Here is a 24,629-nt window from a genome sequence, read left to right as displayed (position 1 = left end):
AACGGCTGAAGGGATGATATAAATCCAGCTAGGGCCCATGCAGGAAGCAAATGTACTGTAAGTCCCCATGGTCCCTAGTATGGTGATCTACCTTCAGTTGTTAGCGATCTATAGCCCATTTTAGATTGTGTTGTCCCCTATGGTTAAAATGTTTTAGATTCAATTACTAGTTTTACATATATATATCTGTGATAATCTAGTTGTTTTACTGTCCTTCGATGACAGGTTTTATAATATATACATATTCCATTACAATGTAAAATGTTCTCGTCACGATATGGCTGAAATATTGCCGATGTGACGTTAAATATTAACTCACTCACTCTAACTCCCTCCTCCAGTCTAACAGCTTGTTGCACTCAGTGCATCCAGATCTGAAACATGAGACATTTTGACATTGATATTTCTCTTTCTTATTTCGATCCTAAGTTGAAACGTACCTCGACAAAGGTATCCAGGTTCTAAAACTAATTCACCCATTCATACCTAGCATCAGCATGGTCACCATGGTCACCATGGTCACCTCCCAGCACTCGTCTTATGCCTGTTGACCAACATGCGCTGTTCATGTGGTTATCCTTGCCAACTCATTCTCTTTGAAATCGCCACTCCGTGGTGACCTGTTGTAAATATTTTTCCATTACAATTTTGTCAATCTACATCTCCTGTCTCTAATCGGATTTTGTTTGCATTCTTTTGTCGTGCAGTCTTCTTTTTGCCAGCCTTTGTATTTCTGTTAGAGAACGATTTTGGTTTTTCATCATGGACGAAAAACCCCTACACCGCCCCCCACTATATTGACGGAGTGACCGATCTACCCCATCGGCCGTCTTAAGGCACGACGAACTCTACGCCGCCCATATTTTCGCTTGATGATGAAGGACAGAAGACGCTTCCAGGTTCGAAGTCGCTACCTTCTCGGATGTTAAGAAAGTAAGAAAGTTTATGGATAACAACTAGTGTAGTCGACAGTTGTTATCCATAACGACAGTTGTTATCCATAAACTTTCTTACTTTCTTATTAGTCATCAACTTCTAAATGCCAGTCAAACAGATCACTTCTCGGATGTTCGCAAATTGTTATCTCGGTCTGCGGAGACACTCTTACGGGTACGAAACCTGTCAGAGATCCCTTTATTGCTTCATCACCCTCATCGGCTGCCATTTTCAAACGTCCAGTTCTTTCGATCAGAAGGTATTCCGAAAAGGAAGACTGTAACTTCGCTTGAGCATTGGAACTACTATTGGGATCACACTGTTTTGGATGTGACCATTTCAAGAACCATCTTTATCACCACCTTGCACATGAAGTTCAAAGGAATACGTCTCTTAAAGTAACGATTGATCTGTTTGGTTACAGAAGAACCAACTAGAGGAACAGAAGAAAGATAATAAGCTAACCACCTTCACCCACGATCAGCTCAATCCCAGGGATAATTGTTACCTCGCTCTTGCAAGTTTTCACACTAGTCATCGCGTTTCCGACTTTTGACCTGGGATCGTAACATCATACTTCGTGATCTAACATCAGCTGGGGCGGTGGGGTAGCCTAATGGTTAAAGCGTTGGCTCGTCACGCCGAAGACCCGGGTTCGAATCCCCACATGGGCACAATGTGTGAAGCCCATTTCTGGTGTCCCCCGCCTTGATGTTGCTGGAATATTGCTGAAAGCGGCGTAAAACCAAACCAGTCTAACATCAGCTGATTCAGTCTCCACTTTGGCTCTCCACAGCAATTGTTCCTTGACTGCAACTATGGAGGGATGTTTCCTGAGGTCAGATACAGCCTTTACATCCCATGTCTGGGATGGGTGTCTAAGGCCTTCACCAGTTCGCACAAGTCTTCCTGACACAATAACCCTGCTTCTCTTGTATCACGTCCATCTCTCCATGTATTAAACCTAGTCATGATTGGTTTTGTTTATTGTACATTTTATGTTTCCCAGAGTATCCAATCGGAGGATGTATTCACTCGTCTTTATCTAACGAAATCGTCATTAGGCATGCAGCGGATCCCGGTGTCCCAATCCACTATTCCACGTACGTCTAGCTTGGGTTTATTGGGTGTATTGGATGAAGATGCGAATATGCCAAGCAGGTCGGTCCTATCGTCCTTAGGACAGCGATACCCACCTGTGACCGAGTGTAAAAACCTTGGAGCCAACTTTGTGTGCAGACTCTTTCAGTGTTGTCACAACCCTTAGTGTACAGTACACAACCATGTGTGCTTAAAAGAACCCACGAATCCGTTGGTAAATGACCAGATGGTTGGCACATAGATATGTGCAAACACATAGTTGCGGGTTAACGTGCAGTAAACTTGGACAAAGTACTGTGACTATGTGTCCCAGTCCACCCAGCTGTAACTGGGCACCTCGTAAGGATGGGAATGCCGCAATAACTTGGTGTGCCCAGTGGGTGCAAGAATTGTATACACCCCAGGGAGTTGAGATTGATAAAACGATTTGCCGAGGGAAAAACAAGCGCCTTGAGCATGCACTAATTGCGTGGATACGTACGCTATATAAATATCCTATAATAATACCCCGTCTTGTAAACTGGAAAATCCGGATACAGTCTATGTCGAATATAAGTTGTTCTTACGGTTTGGACTTACAGTTACGCTTATTATATCCGACTTCATGTGTCTTCTTCTGTCTTCTTCCACAAAGCGTTCGTAACGTTACGACCTGTCGCGACTCTATAGTTTATCAAAGGCTGCGACCGTTTTGTGGATCAAGGACCAAGATTTTCACGCTTTTCGGGAGCGTTTCATTCCTATCCATGAACTTTGTCTTATGATACCTAGAATTGTAACTTTATTTGGTTTGGCATAACTGTTAATCTTCAGCTTCCTGGTGTATATCCTACGGTTTATAGACTATGGAGATGCGCCCCACCATTCAACCCTGACATATTTTGTTGATGTGAGATACGTTTTTAAAATGTGTAAAGTTTACAATAAATTGTGAAGTAATATTCTTATCCTCACACGGTACATACCCACCTGTTCAGCCCCGCAACATAATTTTCTTATTCTATAACTGGCTTGAAAGAGAATGAGTTGGCTGGGGAACCCAGATGATAAACGTATGTGGGTCAACGGCCCGAGAAGCCCCTTGGCCCAGATTGACGATGATGCTAGGCTGTTCGGGTGAATTATATTTAGGAGCTGGAAACCTAGATCCAGGCAGGTTTCCACTTAGGAATATGAGGTGAGGGGTGAGGTGAAATTGGGTTTAACGTCGTGCTTGAGAATATTTCGTTCATATGACGACGTGCATGCGTGTGTGTATGTATGTGCGGCTGCTTGTACTAGCCCAGACTTAAGCTGGTTTCTAGTGCTAGCCCACTGAGATACCATGCCGCAGTGAAGCATGAATACCCCACTCAGAAACATTATACTGACTCCGAGCAGACCAGTCCTTGTTGTACCCATTAATGCCGAGCGCCAGGCAGGGCACCAACAAGTATCATATTTTAACGCCTTTTGGTATGACGCGATCGGGGAACGAACCCGCGACCTTCCGCTCTCCGGGCGGACGCTCTAACCACTACACCACGGAGGCGGTCTAGGAATATGGAAGAGAAATGCGCGTGTGAGATAGGATAAATATACACATATACAATGCTGTAGAAAGTGACTCTAAACACGTGAGTCTAGACGTGATCATCATCTATAAAGGGATAAATTGTCTGTTACTGAAAATTATGTACAAATAAGAAAAAAATAGCTGTCAAAGACGGGTAGTTATGCCATGGATTCTCTGTGTTAGACATATCATTTTGTACCTTCGTCCGTGTTAATCTGGAGTTGTAGGTCTGTCGCTGGCTCGAATCCGCCGCAGAACCCGCCTCCATGAACCTCGATCACGGTTCCATTGTGGGAACGTACTACCATTCCCCAAGACTGAGCGTTCATGTATTTCCACACTATCTGTAACAGAAGACTATTGACTTACTCAAAAAGTGATACAGTACAACCAGAAATTATTGAGAATTTAAAGATTGTAAATGTTATAAAATTTTCACTCATTATTCACGTATTAAATGTGAATATTAGCAGAACATAACTCCAGATTCAAAGACAGGTGAACAGTAAGTATTTTGTCAAGTCACCATGGGCAGCAATGCAGGCTTCAATGCGGCGGGGCATACTACTGATCAAAGAACTAAGAAAGTCGTGGTCCATGCTGTCCCAATATCGGACCACCTCTTATTTCATTTCAGCAATATTTGTCAGATTTTTCTTATTGACACTTTCCTTCATAAGTCCCCAAACATTTTTCTATTGGATTTAGGTCAGGGCTATAGCTTGGCCAATCTAATAATGTCATATTTTGGGTCCGAAACAAGGCCTGTGAATGCTTTGAACGATGTTTTGGGTCGTAGTCCTGCTCGAAAATCCTAACATTTCCATAGAACACGTGAGCAGATGGAAGTAAATATCCCTCGAGAATATCTGTGTACCGCTCACTGTTCATATTCCCTTCAGATACACAGAGGGGCGTTGCCCCTAACACAGATATGCCACCCCACACGTTAAATTTCGGACTGTATTTTGGGCGCTCATACAAAGGTTTTTCAGTTTGTTTGGTCCAGAATTTCAGTGTATTAGGAAACAGCCACACAGAACTTTCATCTGAGAAAATCACATAGTCAAGTTAAAATTTCTATGCTCTAAAGCACCAGTTCAACCTTTGCTCCTTTTGTTCAGATTTCATGATCGGTGATGGAATTCTTCGACTTTTCTGCCAGCCCATTGCATGACGCTCAGTTCTAATTGTCTCCTTACAGACAGCCACAGTTCCTCTATCAATCATATCCAGCCTTAAGTTTTCTAAACACCTTCGTTTGTTTTTAGAAACAAGAATACCAAGCCGCCTCCTGTCACCGACAGTCAATTTCCTGGGCCTACCTACGCCTCCCTGGTGCTCAATGCCATATCCATTTGCAATATTTTTCAAAACATGATAAACAGTGGACAAAGGGATGCTTGTTCTACTTGAAATCACTTTAGCTGATCTGATGTTCTTGTTATTTTACTCTAAAATCAACTTCCTCTTCTCTAAATCATCCAGACTGAGGATCACTGAAAATGTCGTCTGCTAGCAAGTAAACAAAGGGGCATAACTCTTCACAAACTAATGAAAAAGGATTAACAGAGTTGTCTCTCTTGAATGAAACCAAGCACTTGATAGCTGGTCAAGGTTGTTTATACTAGAAATCCAATTAAACATATTCCTAAAATTCTCAATAATTTCTGGTCATATTATATTACTCGATAAAAATGTATTAACATGTGTGAGTTACTATAATGTGTTAGACATATTTCGACTCAAACATTGGTTGTAAATGTGTCGAGTTAAGAATATTACAATGCACAAGTCGAGTTGAGGTTGCATAACATGGGATGGTGATAAACAGGCACATACCTGTAGGTCGCGTTGAAGATATTGCACTAGGGATTTTGCCGGGATAAGAAAAGTGACAGACATACGTACATTTCTATTGATCAACAGTCCGGTCCCTCTGGTGTCTATGAGGAATGTCCCCTTGGGTCCACACGTATTCCGAACATTTCCAGAATGGCGGCTGTAGCAGTCCCGGCCCAGCCCGTACTGGTTGGGTTTGCCCGTTGAGGATGCAAACTCGAAGTCGTTTTTTATTACGGTCATATTCTTAAACAATATGAAACATGTTAAAGGTCTCTTTAATACAGAAATGCATTGGGTAGTTGTCAGGTGAACGTATCAACAAGCATCAACAAAGAACGTTCTACAGGCACATCAAAACTTCGGGTTCAGAGCAGTTGCCCTGGAACATGGATGGAAGCATCTTCCCAAGGCAAGACAGAGAACTGGCATGTGGGAAACTACCACCAACTATCGTTTAAGGAAACTAAAACAGGTCATATACATCAGGAGTTTCCATCCAGCAATCAGCTTTGACCAGGGAACTTACCTGCCTAGAGCTTTGGACTTATTGATCATATGTGTGATCCATTTAAGTGGCTTTAGTGTCATCATTATCGAGTCTTTGAATGGCATTTAGAAGTGATACGCCTAAAGACGAGAATTTAGGAATATCAATTTCTTTAGTTTGAGGAACACAACGTTTCTGAGTAGACATATGTACTTTTTCTTTGTAGCCAGTTAACACGTCTGCCTAGGGATGACTGGGCATATAGGCATCTTAATGGGTCATGTTATAATATATACTAATATCTAATATTGCAGCTATATTGAGGCGACGTGAACACAACCGAATCCCGGTCACACAACCCTGTGATCGATAATGTAAGCGACGATCTATGCTGTTGGGTATGAGGGAACGTCATTAACCAAGTCTCCTAGCCCGCCACCCGATCAATTTTATCTTACGTCTAGCATAAGCTGGCTTGAGACCAGAACGGTCTGAAGGGTATCATTCAATGAATTTTCGGGTCGAGAGTCGACTATTTCGAATACGCCATCAAAGAATAAAGTGGTGTTAAAGACATTCAAATAATGCATTGTATGTAGTTTATATCATCGAAGTACCTCAATGTTGATCTTGACCCTCGAGAAGCTTGTAACCCCAGCTCTGACACCGGTCATCGGTTCCTCGATTCCGTCACATTCAGGGTCTTTGAGGGGTACGTAGTCGCCCTGGTTAGCATGGACCAAGGTCACATACTCGCTGGGGACACCTGTCATGTTGTGACAGTAGATTCGAACCTTCTTATTGCCGAGGGTAGGTGAGTAGATCCAGTATTCACCGTCCGTGGCGCCCGGAAGACATTGTTTCATGTCGGAGCAATTGTGGGGATTTGCTGCTGGAGGTGTTTCTGCAGAAACTCCTAGAAATAGACCAGAATAAATTGTCATATTAACAAAGGAGTTGGCAATTAGGATCGGATGCACATGAAAATGGGAAATTCTGGATATTGCATAATAAGGTAAGGAAGAAGAAAAATCTCAACAGTATAACTCACTCTTCACGGTCCATTTGTCAACTGTTTAACACACACTTAACGGTCCATATGTCAACAGTATAACACACATTTAACGGTCCATATGTCAACAGTATAACACACACTTAACGGCCCATATGTCAACAGTATAACACACACTTAACGGCCCATATGTCAACAGTATAACACACACTTAACGGCCCATATGTCAACAGTATAACACACACTTAACGGCCCATATGTCAACAGTATAACACACACTTAACGGCCCATATGTCAACAGTATAACACATAACGGCCCATATTAAGCCCATATGTCAACAGTATAACATATACACTTAACGGCCCATATGTCAACAGTATAACATACACTTAACGGCCCATATGTCAACAGTATAACATACACTTAACGGCCCATATGTCAACAGTATAACATACACTTAACGGCCCATATGTCAACAGTATAACACACACTTAACGGCCCATATGTCAACAGTATAACATACACTTAACGGCCCATATGTCAACAGTATAACATACACTTAACGGCCCATATGTCAACAGTATCAACAGTATAACATACACTTAACGGCCCATATGTCAACAGTATAACATACACTTAACGGCCCATATGTCAACAGTATAACATACACTTAACGGCCCATATGTCAACAGTATAACACACACTTAACGGCCCATATGTCAACAGTATAACATACACTTAACGGCCCATATGTCAACAGTAACGGCCCATAACAGTATAACATACACCTTAACGGCCCATATGTCAACAGTATAACATACACTTAACGGCCCATATGTCAACAGTATAACACACACTTAACGGCCCATATGTCAACAGTATAACACACACTTAACGGTCCATATAATTGATAATACACAAACCACAAAAAAGTAACTAACACACGGTAAAGTCGTATAATTTCAACATCGACTCGACATGTGTATCTTTCGTAATGTGACCATCTACACCAACATTTCCCTCATATCTATTGGCTATGAACATTTATTAACGCCCAGACACAGACGTAAGTCAGGTCCAGGGGAGCACGTCAAAGTTATCAATAAATTACAGCCACAAAAATAGTTCGTCACACTCTGACGATCATGCAGTATAGTACTGCGCCAAATGCACCAAAGACATCAGTAAAAGTGCTATCTAATAATTTGTATGAAACCTCCCACCCTCCAGAAATTAATATGGAACTAGCCACAGAATGTCAACAAACAATGACAAGGACCCCGATCAACACAGCCAACATGTCTCAGATACAGTATTACAGACAATGAGGATGTACATTACAGCATTAATTGCATGAAAATGAGTAAATTGGAAATTTCATCACTTTATTCTGATATATTTTATAGAGAAGACGATGTACATAAACAACCAAAGGCGACAGGGTTTACCAAACGTTTCATAAACAATGTAACATGAATATTGCTGTGCTGAACATGGATGTTCACCCATCCAACCATCTGTTCACCCGTCCATCTGTTCACCCGTCCAACCATCTGTTCACCCGTCGAACCATCTGTTTACCCGTCCAACCATCTGTTCACCCAGCAGTGAATCTGTACACGTTGGGATAGTGAGCGAGTGAGTTTAGTTTTACGCCGCACTCAGCAATATTCCAGCTATATGGCGGCGGTCTGTAAATAATCGAGTCTGGACCAGACCACTTTGGGATAAGTTATATGACTGTTTACTTTTTACCTCCCAACAGGCATCTTGGGTTATCCGGGGAAATGGTGTGTTAGCGCCTTGAGCATGCACAAGTGTGTGCAAACAGGCGCTTTATAGATAGTCATTGCTATTATTATAAGCAGTCAATTCTCTTCCACTGATTTACCAACTGTAGTAGAAATAAACGAGTCTGTGATCATGAGTTCACCTCATCTGGTTCACATTTAGATTAAGATGCATGGTTAAGATGAAGAGGATTTAGTGTAACCGATTCTGTATGACAAGAAGGGGTCTTTTTTTTACTTTCATATTTTTCATGTCTATAATTTTACAATTCTGTTTGTCATTGACAACAGTCTACATATACACAATTTGACATACATGAGGTACATACAGTGACCTATAATGATGTACAGACAATGAGGTAAAGTTACATAATATCAATATAGTATGTAATGATGACAAGAATTTAACAAATATACCGTTTTCATCAGAAATTAAATAACTATATTTTGTAATGTCGTAGTACTGCTTAATTTGGCCTAGTATATACCCAAAATTTGGAATATTCATTTTTTGACTGTTCTTGAATATAATGTCTTTATGGCGTTAATAGGATTGTTATTGCTTCCTTTGATTCCGAGCATTATCTTTGAAATTGTGAATGTAATTTAAACTTGGGTTGTGGCTAACCATTTTTTCTAAACCTTTCCAAATTTTGAATAATACCAAAACAGGTGTTCTAAAGTTTCTAATTCTTTATTACAAAACCGGCAAACTTCGGGGTCAGTCCGATATCTTTATTCTGAATAAGAAGCAGTTTGCAGGAAGAATATCATGAATAACCCTTTTTTGCAGCCATTTTAAGTCAGTACTACTAGTGCATGTGTGAACTATCATATTAAATACTCTCCATTCCTCTTCTGAAAGTGCACATTTTAAGATTTTTGCCCTAACATTTCTTCTGGACTTTTTATATTTGTTGTCAACCATACTGACAAGATCAATATAAAATAGAAGCGACAAAACCCTTTCCACATTCATAGGAAATCTCTGCCAAAAGCAGAGTCGATTGTACAATTGTGACTATATCGTGAGCAGATATCTGTTTCAGCAGTGTTGCAGCTGATGTTGTTTGTAAATAAATCGTGTCTGAATCAGACAATCCAGTGATTGTCCCCATGCGATACGATGACAGAACATGTCTGTATGAATCACTCTGAAACAGTGATGATGCCAGTGATCCTGTCCCACCGGTGGCACCCGTCATAAACATATGCTAAGTCTAGTCATTTGTTCAATATTGAACAAACTTTATAGATAACAACTTCTCTATGTCGTGAGTGTGACGTTTCGATACAGATTCTTGTACTGTTGTCAGACAGGAATGATACATGAAGAGAAGGAGATGTATATATACTGGATGTAACAAAGAAAACAACAAGGGGTTTGGAAGCCAGAGATGTACAAATATAGGAGCAGTTACAAAAGAGAAGAAGATGTACATGTATATACAATAGATTGTGCTTACACAATAGAATGGGCTTGGTGGAGGAGTGCATCATAAACGGATGGAATGAAGTATCCTTGGTAACGGTTGATGGTGGGCTTTGTGTCTAAAAGTTTGAATTTAAAATAATTATTATTAAACAAAATCGCTGTCCGGCAGGCGCTACTTCTTAAACAACTAAAATAGCATTGTTTGTATCCTCATTGTTGTTTGGTTAGTTGTTCTTGGTCTGATGTAAAGGGAACATCCTGCAGACAGTAAATGTTACCATTGTTTACACAGATATTGAAACACTTGTTTTCTTTTAACAACGTTGGTTAGGCCCCGGAAGTTTTGAGATATTATCTTTAGCTTCGGAGTCATAGCATAACTATTTCAAGTGCAGTATGAAGTTGTATAAGTGTATGGAAATAAAAGCTCATTGAATTATCTTAATGCGTCAAGTTGACATGCAAGATTCGTACTGAAATATGCAAAGCATTTATTTAGAAATACATGTTAAGGTCACTGTTTTTGAGAATAAAATAAATACAAAAAATGAAATCACGAAATACCTGTGATTTCGATAACGAAAATGCATACACAATGTATATATTGGAAAAATTAGCACATTCATATAATTTATATCGATTCTGCATCAGTGAAAACAATGAGTAGTTTGTGCATGAATATTTCAGCACGTGCTGTTCATGCGCAACGTGAATAAAAACATGATCAGAGCAAATATGAATGTTGTAGCATGTACTCAAATTGTTTGGATTATAAAGGATAATTGGTGTTATTATAGGAAACAAATTTCCAGGAGTTAAGACAATATATCAACATTCTTCTGTGTTCTCAATTATGTTCTTGTTGTTTTTGTTAGTTATACTGTATATACATAACTCTGTTTACTAACTGATTCACTACATCTGCCGAAATGCTCAACGGCGAAGGCGACCTTTATAAACACCAAATATTAAGTCAAGTCAGGTGACAACGACACAAGAATCTGTAGCATCACCTGAATAAAGAACTGTTGTTCACCCAAAAAGCTTTCATTCACTAGTATAGCTTAGTTAACGCTCAGGGCCTAGATTTTCGATAGTCGTAAGTTAATGTTAATGTATGGCACTTACGACTGTCTTAGTGCTAAGAGAGCTTCGAAAATCTAGGCCCTGGCTTATGTCTCAACACGGACACAGTGTTCTTGTTGGAACCTCTTCTGGAATGTTGCTAACAGATTGCTGGAATATTGCTGGACTATTATTGTTGCTGGATTATTGCTGGATCATTTCTGGAATATTGTCAGTCCCAATCGTTCAATAATTTCCATGTATCCCACAGAGTGTGATGCATCACCTGATTTACATATTTATAAATATTTATGCACACATACTATGCATACTTCCGCACACATTTTCAGCAGGAATTCTCAAAAATCAGAACGTGCTTTTAAAATTCGCGTGACTCGACGTGACATGAGATATAAATTTATTATGTGTTGAGTTCCTGACAGACACAAACATAATCTGTATAAATATGAAGCGGGTTAAGAACACAAACACATGAAATTAACCTTTTCAACAAAAGAGTCAAAAACTGTGCTCATCATTTTAAGCGTTATTTTAAGTGGGATTGTGAAATGAAAGAAAAACAAAACAAAGTACAATGCAATTTCTCCAGACGTGAGTTAGAGAGCCACGCACTTTTACGCAACGTACTGTTCAACACAAACAGCGTTAAATCACGATCAAGATAAACCCTCTGGCTAGTGGTTGACGTAAGTGAAAACAGCAGAATCCGTTTTCCGCTGGCCCCGAGTCAAGTTTTCGTGAATCACGATTTCTTGCGAGAGTTGGGACATATGCTATCGTATGTGGCGGAGGTTTGTTTTGAGCTAGCGGGGAGTTTGGTTGTGATAACCTGCAATTATCGGCATGTTTACGTTATGTTTTCACAGAGGTAGGTTGTCGTAGAAACGTGAAAAAGGATAGCCACAAAACAGACACATCTGTGTACATTTATTGTAATGCCTCTTAAACAAAGTTTAAGTTATATCACGGCGTGGCAGCTTGGTGATGGAGAAACTGATGGAGAAAAGCCCAACTGATGCAAGTCTTACACGTTTACCATTTTGGTAAAACCAAGAACATGGGCAAGTCGCTGATATACCCGAAACATGAACTGATTTACATGTATGACACGTAATAGAAACGTACAAGAAACCAAGAGGTTAACGTGACAGGCGCTAGGCTGCAGGAATACAGTTAACAATGTCTGTCAGTCGAGTTGTACCTCATTCATCTCCCTGGCGTATTTATTTTCAAAAAATCCCGATGTTTCAGATAACGCTCAATCTCTAATATAAACATAAAAATAGCCAATCAGATCACTGGCTCTATTCAGTGCGGAGTATGTCGAGGCCAATGGCATCCATGGCGAACGGGCACGACACATTCTCGATTGCGATGAATAAATGTAGGAAAACTGATTTTGGCAGTAACATTTAAGTGTCTCGGAAAGAATGGCGAATAACGCGCTGACACGTGCCTTTGATTCAGGATGTTTTGGTGCGTGCAGGTTAGATGTACAAGTTTTGAGCAGGGAGTTTGACTCGGAATCGAAAAATCACGATTTGTTTAGGTTTCGAAGACCTTAGCTCGCAAACAGCGTTTTCGATTTGTGTCATCTATGTGTCAGTTCGTAGCTGAATGTATTGGCTTGAAATGTGTGTATAGTTTTATATGGGCATTTAGAGAGAGAATTCTTCAATTCTTCCAGGAACGAACTTAGTCTGTTGACCTCGTTACATCCCTTTCCTTTTATATGGTTCTAAGACCCCGGTAGTAACAATATGTACCTTGATCCTCGGTTGTGTTACAAGGCCTTGGGGATGGTTCAGTACTTCTAGACGGTACAGAAATGGGTGCCATCCCAGCAAGGTCGCCATATCAAATCAGCACAGGCTCAACTTTTCAAGAAAGATTCATATACAGTGTATTGAGAAGAAACGCAAACCTTCGCTTGCAAGCATGAATTCGGCTGGTCTGAATAGTGAAAAAGAAGGCTTTCTGTTTGCAGCTCAGATTGGTCACTTTCCATTCGCAACCATAAATGAGTGATTTGCAGCAAAATGTAAAATTGTGTTTGTATGCATGAAATCGATTTCATACCAGATGCTCCAATGTGAAAACATGCATTTCCATAGATTGTCAATATACTAAATTTTATATAATTTACCGAATATCCTTCATAGACGTTGTGAATGGTGCATTGTCATAGTATACTAATGTAACAAGTACAAAACAAGTGTGTAACAAATACAAGTATGTAACAGGTACAAAATATACAAATAGTAAAATGTTCTGGAAAAGCAATCTATTTTAATATGTCTTGTCTTATGTTCCTGTTTGGAATCAGTTCATAACACCCTAAACAATAATACAATTGTCAGTGAAAAGGTTTACACTTTCACAAGTCCATGATTTATTTATAGTCACCACTGGGTCATGGGTCAAAAGTAGTTCCTATGCAAATTAGCCAAGTCTTAATGAGGTCAGGTCTGCTGTCTTGTCCTTGGTTTGTATTGGCTGAAGATGTGCAGCATCTTGATTGGATGTTGAATTTAGTTGCATTTGGAAAGTGTGAAGTTTGTTCACTTGCTGTCTTTCTCCCAACCTGGCAAGGTGGTTTGAAAGTCATGGATGGAGGATTTTGACTTTGGTGAATTACAGGTTAGTTACACTTGGTTTTATATAAAAGGAATAAACTACAAAAATATGTTTAATTGTTGAAAGGTTAATTCAGTATTTATTGTAACTGAATTTATGCATTTGGTGGAGGTATATTTTGACCTATGGTTAGAAATTGTTGGTGTCAATAATTTTACTTACAATTGATTCAGATTAATGTTTGAGTCCAAACAGTTTGTACGTTTACTTTACTCGTGAGAATTAGCATTGCTATGCTAATTAAAACATACATATTTTAGGTCCTTGGTGTTTTGTTGGTGCCTCACAACATGTGGCCAGTTTGAGACAAGTTGTCCCATAGATGATAAGACACGTTGATGTTTCATTGTTTTGAAGATGCCAAATGTGTTCCATAATTCCTAAGGATCTTAATATGAAACTGAACCATTGATTTTGTGATGTCAATTTGTTTTGAGTTATTTTTATATGTTCAGTGGTAGTGCTATGATTGTTAATTCCATATCACTCACTGACTCCTTAGGGTTCACGTGAGAGAGACGCGCATGCGCACTAGTCAGTAGCGAATGTGTTCCTAGTTGTCTTGACAAGTTTTTATAGAAGATTCTTCCAACATCGGATTATTTTCACAAACGGATATATATAGTTTGTTAATTATCTGAACAATGTGCAATGAAATGAATGTGATAAAATAGGTATTTTGATGAAGTGTTATATATTCATATACATTGTTTCAGACTTGTATTATTTATACAAACTACAGTAATAAAAAGGAAATTGCAGCCTCAACGGAGTTGTGTCGTTGTGAAAGAGCCATCCCCGTTATACTAATATATCAAATGTACTTTATAAATGTTGTGACACGTGCCTTGGCATAGTATGCTAATAAACCAAATATACCTCATAACGTTTTGAATCGAGCATTGTAATAGTATACTAATATACCAAGTATACTTCATAGACGTTGTGAGACGTGCCTTGTCATAGTGTACTAATAGCATATTGATAATAGCATCATTGATGTAGATCTCAGAAAACGTATAAATATGTGTTATAAACCTGTTTATATAGTACTGTCTCTGATTATGTCTGTAAATCTTATGCAGACTTGCAAATGCTTTAAAACATATCAAATATGCATAACACCAGTAGAAACAGTACGCAGTATGCGATAGTGATCTCGAAACATCATTGTCAAAGCATATCATGGCATACTGTTAAGATCAAGGATGAGCTCCACAGTTAGATTTCGTAAGGCGGGTTCATATCCTCCGTTAAAGTGAGTGAGTGAGTTAATATTTAACGTCACATCGGCAATATTTCAGCCATATCGTGACGAGAACATTCGATATTGAAATGAAATATATGTATATTATAAAACCTGCCGACGAAGGACAGTAAAACAACTAGAATATCACAGATATGTATGTAAAACTAGTAATTAAATCTAAAATATGTTACTTTTAAATGACAATACAATATAAAACCGGCTATAGATTGCCAACAACTGAAGGTAGATCACCATACTAGGGACCATGGGGACTTACAGTACATTTGCTTCCTGCATGGACCCTAGCTGGATTTACACCATCCCTTCAGCCGTTAGCAATTTAGCAAATCTAGCCATACATTAAAAGAACAGGTATTCTACGATTAAAAAAGTGGAACGTTTTAATTTACTTCGAATGTTTTGGGACTTACATACCCTCTCAGGAGGACAATAATTTTACAGTACTTTAACCCCCCTCGAGGATACAGCCACTAACAATCTTAGTTACTAATTCAAACTTCCAATCTTAAAATATTTATGTATTTACAAATCATTGAACAAATCTAATTCTTTTAAAAATGCAATAATTAAATGAGAACTGATACTATTAAAAAGATCCTTCATAGTTCGTGATTTAAAATATTTATCCCTTGTGATGGAATATTCAACACAGTCAAGCAAGACATGCTTGACCGTGATTCTTTCATCACAAGGGATACAAAATGGAGGATCCTCACCTTCAATAGGTATTCATCAGTATATCTTGTGTGGGCCAATACGACTTCGTCGTATGATGACCTCTTCAAATCTGGACTGACAACCCAAGTAAGTGTAACCGACATAGGGTTGTATTTCATGTAATTTATTGATACCTACTTGGGTGTCCCACTTCTTCTGCATTAGATCACGGATGTAAGTTCGAATGCAAGCTTTGTAATCAGAGTAAGGGAATAAGAAGTGGTGTCACAGATTTGTTGAGTGCTGCCTTGGCAGCAAGATCGGCCATTGTATTCCCAGAAATGCCAACATGGCTGGGTAACCAACAGAAGACGATGTCGCATTGGCCAGTAGCAAGATCATTATATAATTCGATTATTTCAATTAAAAGTGGATGTTTGCAAGAGAGATTTTTAATAGCCTGAAGGCAAGAAAGAGAGTCTGAAAATATTATATATTGTTTATGTTTGGGATGTCTTTGAATATATTTAAGAGCTGTTAAGATGGCGTTTGCTTCTGCTGTAAATATAGAACTGTTATCAGGTATTCTAGAAGAAATTGTTCTGGACTCCAATGACAGTGGCACATGCCACTGCGCCACCGTCCTTGGACCCACCTGTAAATAAGGATTTGTATGTATTATATTTGATTTTTAATTGATTATATTCTTGTTTATACTGTAATTCATTAGTTTCAGATTTCTTAAACTTTGTCAGAGTTAGGTCAACTTCAGGCCTCACCAGTTGCCAAGGAGGAGAAGAAAGAAGACGGGAAGGAGATATATTTTCCAGCTCAATGCCGGCAGCAGAAAGAAATGGTTTAATCTTAAACCAAGAGGCGGAACAAGAGAAGGCTTTTGTTGTACAACTCCTCATAAGAAGGATTGAAAACACAGTTAAACGCAGGATTAGACTCGTTAGAATAGAGTTTTGTTATATACTGTAAAGATAGTTTGATACGACGTTGGGTAAGGGATGGCTCATCAGCCTCAACATAGAGACTATCAATAGAGAGAGGTTCTAAAAGACCCAAGACAAAGTCTTAGGCCTTGGTGGTGGACAGAATTAAGTAGTTTTAGGTTGCCTTTGCAGGCTCCACCATATACGGTGGAGTCATAATCAAGCTTCGAGCGGACAAGTGATCTGTAAAGGTGTAGGAGCGTAGCTTGATCCCCCTGCCCACCTTGAATTAGACACGACTTTCAATAAATCGAGTGCCTTCAGGCATTTAGTTTTAAGGGATTTGATATGTGGTAGAAACGTTAAGTGCGAGTCAAACATAATAATCCTAGAATTTGGCCTCCTTCACAACTTTGATGGGTGTGCCATTTAGAGATAGTTCAGGGTCTTTATGCGGTTTGTATTTACGGCAGAGATGTATACAATTAGTTTTGATTTAGAAAATTTAAAGCCGTTTTCAAGACACCATTATCTTATCTTGTTTTAAACACAACTGAAGTTGCCGTTCAATAGTATGCATATTCTTACCGCGACAAGAAATATTATAATCATCCACAAAAGTGATCCATCAATTGAATCGTTTAAAACCTTGGATAAACTGTTGATCTTTACGCTAAATAAAGTGACAGACAAAATACTTCCTTGTTGGACACCCTGATCGATCCTGATTGTAATGGTCAGACAGGGTTGAACCCACTCGGACTTGAAAGTGCCTGCCTGATAAAAACTGTGATATAAAAAGAGGTAAACGACCCCTTAAACCAAAAATAATGTAAATCCTCTAAAATGCCATGCTTCCAGGTGGTATTGTATGCTTTCTCGAGATCAAAGAATATCGATACAGCATGTTGTTTATTTACTTCAGCATTTTTAACAAAGGATTTTAAACGTACCAAATAATCTACTACGATTTTTCCTGAAACCACATTGAATATTTGAAATAAGGTTATTGGTTTCAAGATACCATGTTAATCTATTGTTTACCATTCGTTCGATGGTTTTTTAACACAACTCGTGAAAGAGATTGGTCTGTAATTAGACGGATCAGTATGATCCCGGCCAGGCTTTGGAATAGGGACTACAATGGCATTACGCCACGACGTTGGGAAATTCCCCTGAAGTCCATATTGTATCAAAAATATTTGCAAGAGTTTCCAAACAAGATTCCGGTAAATGCTTCCAAGAGCTGATAGTGTATGTTATCAGCTCCTGTTGCTGTATCATGAGCTTGCTCAAGGGCAGTGTGTAGCCTCATGTAATGAAAATAATTCATTATAGTCTTCGCCATTGTCGGAGTTAAAATTTATTCTCTTCTCTTCTCCTGTTGTTTCTGGTATTGTTGAAATTCCGGAACGTAATTTGACGAAGAAGAATGTTTGGCGAGAGTTTCACCAATCTTACTGGCAATATCAGACTTATCAGTTAATAAAGTATCACCATCCATCAGATGGTGAACGGTAGATTTGGAACCTTTGCCCTTAATTCTTTGTATCATATTCCACACCTTTGACCTAGGTGTACGGGAATTAATTTTGGAAACATAGTTCCTCCAAGACTGACGCTTAGTCTGTTTTAAAAGTGCGTCGAGCCTTAGCATTTAAAATTTTCACTTTATCTAAATTATGATTGTAGGATGTCGCCGAAAATACTTTTCAGCTTTCTTCCTATTCTTTCTGGCCTGTTAACAGTCATTAGTAAACCATGGTTTACGAAGATGTGGAATTGCAGAGGACTTGGGTATAGTTTGATCAGCAATGTCATTGAGGATATCAGAAAACAATTATATAGGGTCTTCGCTGTTCGCAAATACTTCATGTCTTAAGTGGTCGACACACAAAGCTTCATATAATGACCAATCGGCCCTGGCGAAGTCCTCCGTTAAAGGTCACATGCAACAAAGGTCACATGCAAGGCAAAACACAACTTTGCAGATTCTGATACCTTTCGGTATGGACTTACAGTAACAAATTATCAAAAATGCAAATTCAACTTATAAAGTTGAAAAATAACGCGATGATAACTAATCGTAGTTCAAACGATTCACTTAACACCCCAACTGTACTGCGCTGCGCCCATAGCGCATGCGCAATGATTAGGTTCGCGCGGCTTGAACCGGGAAGGTGACTCGTAAAGACACAGCAAGTGATGCGTGCAAGGATTATCGCTGTGGTCGAAGTTGGAGAACAAAAGATGTTTCTTGTGATTACAAGCATCTTTGGTCTACAGTAATAAAAATACACTGGTCCCATACTTGCTGCAGATTTGCAAACCAAGTTTTCAAGAAAGTGTAGCATTAGAAATACTAATTTCATTGTTAAAAAGTGCTCAGCTTGAAACTGGAATGTTTTAATACATGTCTATGGAAACAGAGAAAAATATGTTGATTGTGACAAGCAGTCTCTGTCACAGACAAAACTCAATGGGGAGAAGTGCGCACTCGAGTTTCCAGTACATGGTCTACCCCCACTTGCCTTACACAGGACTGCACCTTCTCCTTAAAGCATATGTCCAGCCACTTGCGATATAATATTGCTCTCTGCTTTTTGAGTTTCGCGGGGAGGTATGTGCGAATAGACATCCTTGTGCCTCTAAGAAACTTCGCTGATTTCAACACCTTGTCCCTATCCTCCATATTAAGGAACCTCGCGATGATCGAGGCGTTGTACAACCCCAATGTGTAAAATCAAGACAATAGGTAAAAAAATAACGCAATGTGTAAAAACGTTACGCTAAACGTAAAAAGTAACGCAATATGTAAAAAATTAACGCAAAATGTAAAACATGTCTTTAACGCAGTACGTTAACACCTAACGCAAAATGTAAAAATAATTGTTCACGCAATTTTTAAAAGATGGACGGAATATGTAAAATCCTGCTTTTTTTGGTTGTTTATAAATCTTGGCGACTGAAATTCATTTTTTTAGAAACTTTACTTTATTGTTTTTCAAAATAACTAAGGAATTAACCTCGTTTCTAACTTAATTGAAATCTGGTCAACAGAGTCATAAAGCATCAAAATAAAGCCTAAAATTGTATAATATATATGTATAGCGATACTTGATATCATGATCTATGTTAGACAGTATCCAAGGAAATCATTTTATTCGTCATAGTATTTTTACGTAAATGGTCATATGGGTTGTATTCATTATCTCCTATTCAAGAAGGTTTTACTTTTTAGCCTTTTTTATCCCACAACGCGCATGTAGCGATACGTTTGGGAATATAAAATTACTCTCCGTCCGTCAGTCTCTCCGTCCAAACACCTGGGTTGCGCTATATCTCAACAAGTGGTTTATCAATTATTAATGATATTTGGTACGGTAACCAAGGTTCAAACTGAAGTTCTGCAGATATCAGTTTTTAGTATTTTTTTTCTTCTTTTCATTGTTTTTGTTGAGAGACCAGTTTTTTCAGAGGTTTCCTGTTTAGTGGTGAATTAATAGCAAATTATTTTCCTTTATGGAATTAATGTATTAGTTATTTTTCCTGGTAGACAGATAAATAGTGTGTTTTTGTAATCTCACCTCAAAATACACAAATGAAATGCTGATAAAAAGTCTTCGCATAGGAATTACGAGAGACTTAAAAAGTTGTTTCAGAAACACTTTGAATGAATGTTAGAGAACATATCAAATTTATCATTATGTATTTTCATATACTATAATACTCCAAAATGTGAAAATTACTGCATATGTATAAATGTGTCGCTGAACACAAATATCTTTGATTTAGAAATGGTAAATCCATCTTGCAGTTTTAGGTATAACGGACATGTAAGATGCATCACAGGGATTCGGGTATTTCCATTCCAATCATATCTGATTTCCTTCAATCAATTCACATTTGGAATTGGTTCCCGATGTTGATCTTTGGGGTTGAGGTCAAAATCTTTGATGTAAACGGAACAGTCACACAAGTTCTCCCCAAAGAGATTCTACCTAATATATCTTAGCTACTTTCATGAAAATGAAGGAGAGCACTACATGAATCTAAATCCAACTGATAAATTTAATAGAAGAACAGGTATAATGGGCAGAGGGAGAGGGAGAGGGAGAGCAGCCATACTATGTTATTAGTTCATTTTTCTTTATAGTATTTTTTAACCAGATGTCCTTTTTCATACATTTATATCATTGAAGCGGCATTTCATAAAAGTAAACATTTGAATATCTTCTTTTATATTCTCAGTTCGTTTATTTGAATTTGTTTACAATCCGCAATTGAAGCTTCGGCGGATCAAGATGCACGCATTTAGGAACCATTCCAATATTCCCACCCATCGTTGTTTCATATACATACTCGTCAAATCATAACTATTGGCGCTCTCTCCTACATCAGTTGCTAGGTCCGAAGATAAATGGTCTTCTCGATGCCAAGTACCAATTGCAATTAATTCGAACCACCATACACAATGAGTTAAAACTGGAAATATTGCTACAACATGTATGTTATTTCAAACTGATTAAGAAGGGCCAATAAGTGGTTTCTTTAAAAACCCAATTCGGTAATCACAGATTATCAGCAGCGGAATGGACAGTTTCAAGGAGTCCGACCCAAAAGGTAAACCCTTCTTGAATAAGACATGATAAATATACCTAAAAATGCCATTTATGTAATCAGAGTTTGAAGAATAAAATTATTCCTTTAATACTTTCGAAAATAGACTATAAGATCGATTCAAATATCTCTTTATACAAGTAAATTATATGTTTATCGATTATAGTTTCATGTATACTGAACAAGGAGATACAATTTTGTAAAAAAAGTAATATGAAATTCATTTTGTCAGAAACATTGCGATATCTTAATTTTTGAAAATACAGTTAATTTTTGCCAAGTTTGTGAAAATAATGGATTTCGATTGCCACCCCTAATATTCAAACCTAAAACTGGATTTTACATGTTGCGTTAATTTTTTACATATTAAGTTAAAATTGTATTTACATTTTGCGTTAGGTGTTGTACTTTTTTGCGTTAAAGACATTTTTTACGCATTGCGTTAATTTGTTACATATTGTGTAAAGTTTTTACATATTGCGTTAGTTTTTACATATTGTCTTTATTTTACATATTTGGGTTGTACAGGCGTGGGCTTCTGGGTTTGGGTGATTAGGGAATGGTTTCCTGAGGAGCTTATGTACCGCTTAAAGTAAATGTTGTCCTAATCCTTGTCACTCAGATTAAGGCTATCCACAAAGATATTTCTGAGAACTTTTTCAGAATGTTCGCTAGCTTATTCCTTAGTCCCATAAAAAAGGTTAGTTTTTCGATCGTACATTTCTTTGGCAAGCATTGTTTTTCCCATGTTTTTTTTGTTTGTTCGGATAATTTGGATTCGAGTTCTTTAACTTCTGTGCGAAGGTCCTTTACCTCAGCATCATGCACGGCGGCCATGTTTTCCACGCCATCCATCCGTTTGGACACGTGGCTGATTTCATTTTTCAATTCCAAAATTGCCCCCTTTAATTCAGGATTTCAAACATTAATCTTGTCTGAAAGTCTCTTTTCGACTGCAAGAATGGGTTCTTCCATAGTTGAATGGGTACTTACTCCTGACTTAAAGGTCATCTGATTTTTGGCTACAAAGACTCAAAATCGTATAATGTTTTACTCACGCACTTCACACACTTGACGAATATATCCGCAAACAATCCCAAATAGTGCATATACCATTCTTTTTAAAAAAATCAGTCATTTTGTAGTTGTGATAGACGTGGGATCGACAGCTCTTATCATGTTCGTCCTACTCTCACGTACGCGCAAACCGTCAGCAAGAACGGTGGCTTGAGTGTGCCAATATTCACCAGGTACCAGTTCCTCAAAGAGATCGTAAGCCTAAGACGACCGTAACTCCCATACTTTAACACAGACTTACGACAGTTGTAGCACGATCGCGTTGTGCAACGGGGCCCGGTGCCTTTGTATTCAGCAATCTGCGCCCTTATTCTTGAAACGTTCGTAGCCCTAAGAGTTCTTAACTTTGATCGTAGCCAATGTGTTAATAAGAATGGGCTTAAGAAGTTCGTAGGGCTACGAACGTATCGAAAATAGCTAGCCTGGAGCTGTAGTCTTTGGTGTCTACAGTTTTAGATACAATCAGTCATGCTCATTTTACCAAAGGACTTTGATATGAAGATGTTTGATAAAGGTTGCAACATTCAAAGCCTTCAAAAGTTTTTATGGTAAACATCAGTGCCAGTGTGTTTGGTACGTGTGCCACCGGTTTGTCGGGCAGGATACGCACATCTTTTCGCGAACACTTGATAGCATCACTATTTGATACTGATTTATAACAACACGTGTTTAGTATAATTGGAATTACAATCTTATGAATATGAAAACAGGACGTTGTTGGTTGTATTTACCTGTTTCGTAGAACCGTGCACCCGTTTCAGGAACGTCTACCTCGTGTGCTTGTGGGAGGGACGAACTACGGCGGCACACCCTTGTATTGGGATTATAGATGAACGCCAAGCATCGATCCTTTAAGCAGAGCACCCCACAATGTACTCTGTTCAACACATTGGGTTCCTCCAGTAAACCATTGACACTCATATCATTGTATTCGGGGCGGTTTTTAAAGTACTTAGAAGTAATGCTAGCAACTCCGCACTTGCACAGCATGAGCAACAGAAATACCTTGTTCATCGTTATCTGTTCTGCCTATTCTGACTCAGAGTTTGCGTTCAGGATAAATCCCGATTCACTGCTGAATAATCGATATGCGCGTGAAGGGACCGAGGCCGGAACGGCTTTATGATCTTAAAAAGACGACATCCGTTATTTGTAAGAACACAAGGGCTTAACAACCTTTTCATTCCGTCAGACACAGGGACCATAAATCCATAAATATAATCTAAATCCAGTGTAACTGAATGTTAAAAGCATTTATTTCGACCTCACGATGGACATTCCGGGTATACACATTTCAAAAAAAGAAACGCTTAAGCAATTTTCAGAAGAATTCATTGCGTTATGTTTATGAGCAATTACTTCATGTAATTTCAATGGTACAAAGGTGAAAATATACACGTCAATAGACAAAGCGCTTGTCAACACAAACAGCCTTTATTGCTGTGTTTCGGTTTACTTGCGTCCACAAGTCATTACTTTGCTCGGCACCATCTGGGCACTGACGAAGTCTCTCTTGCGGAATTTTCCCCCACTCTTCCTGCATTGCGATGGCCAGTTGTGGAAGTGTCTGAGGCGTGTTTGACGTTGACGTACACGTCGATCGAGTTCATTCCATAGGTGTTCTATCGGGTTTGGATCTGGTGATCGGAAAGGTCATGGTAAGACATTAACGTTAGAATTGTCAAAGTAGCGGACCGTGACTCGTTCTGTATGTGAAGTAGAGTTGTCATGCTGGAACAACACCCTCTATAGGTCCATAATCGTTAGCATGTGATGTGCAAGGACTTCGTTGATGAACTGATTTGCTGTCAAATTCTCTCTGATCTGAAATCAGATCTTTGTGTGCTGTATATTGCATCACACACCATGACACTGTCTCCACCGAATCTGTCAACCTGTCGAATGCAATGTAGCGGTCCTGGGCTTGGGTGGGAACTCTTTGACGGCCGCTTCTCGGGTTGAATTGGTTTGCATGAAGTGATCCTAAAGGCGAGATATGGTACCCTGATGAGCGTTGAAATGTCGGGCAACTGCACCCTGCGACTCCCCAGCTTCAAGGCGGCCTATGGCGATGTTTCGATTGGCGGCACTCAGTCGTGGCATGATTTCCTCTTTTTCTAGGCAAAAACAAATGCCAAAATTAACCGCAACGTTTGCCTTTATATAATGATCGATACCGCAT

General features: G+C 38.8%; 1 protein-coding gene across 1 annotated transcript; it reads right to left on the bottom strand.

Moving 5' to 3' along the window:
- Positions 1-322: 322 nt before the first annotated feature.
- Positions 323-23,457, bottom strand: LOC124288103 (A disintegrin and metalloproteinase with thrombospondin motifs 9-like). The gene is made up of 5 exons (XM_046724668.1): positions 23,179-23,457; positions 6,542-6,840; positions 5,504-5,680; positions 3,792-3,936; positions 323-374 (listed from the first exon to the last, which is right to left on the bottom strand). Exons 1-5 carry the CDS (start codon positions 23,435-23,437, stop codon positions 343-345), a joined length of 912 nt encoding a protein of 303 aa, XP_046580624.1. The 5' UTR covers positions 23,438-23,457; the 3' UTR covers positions 323-342.
- Between the last annotated feature and the right edge of the window lie 1,172 nt (positions 23,458-24,629).

Source organism: Haliotis rubra, unplaced genomic scaffold, assembly GCF_003918875.1.
Source record: "Haliotis rubra isolate DU_JTF1 unplaced genomic scaffold, ASM391887v1 Scf412, whole genome shotgun sequence".
NCBI lineage: Eukaryota > Metazoa > Mollusca > Gastropoda > Lepetellida > Haliotidae > Haliotis > Haliotis rubra.
This window is presented reverse-complemented; position numbering and strand designations above follow the sequence as displayed.

Coding starts and splice junctions, on each gene's coding strand:
- LOC124288103 (XM_046724668.1), bottom strand. CDS start 23,437: ATGCTGTGCAAGTGCGGAGTTGCTAGCATTACTTCTAAGTACTTTAAA. Junction 6,841..23,178: donor TGCACGGTTCTACGAAACAG/GTAAATACAACC, acceptor GTCTATTTCTAG/GAGTTTCTGCAGAAACACCT. Junction 375..3,791: donor CCAGATTAACACGGACGAAG/GTACAAAATGAT, acceptor CTCATGTTTCAG/ATCTGGATGCACTGAGTGCA.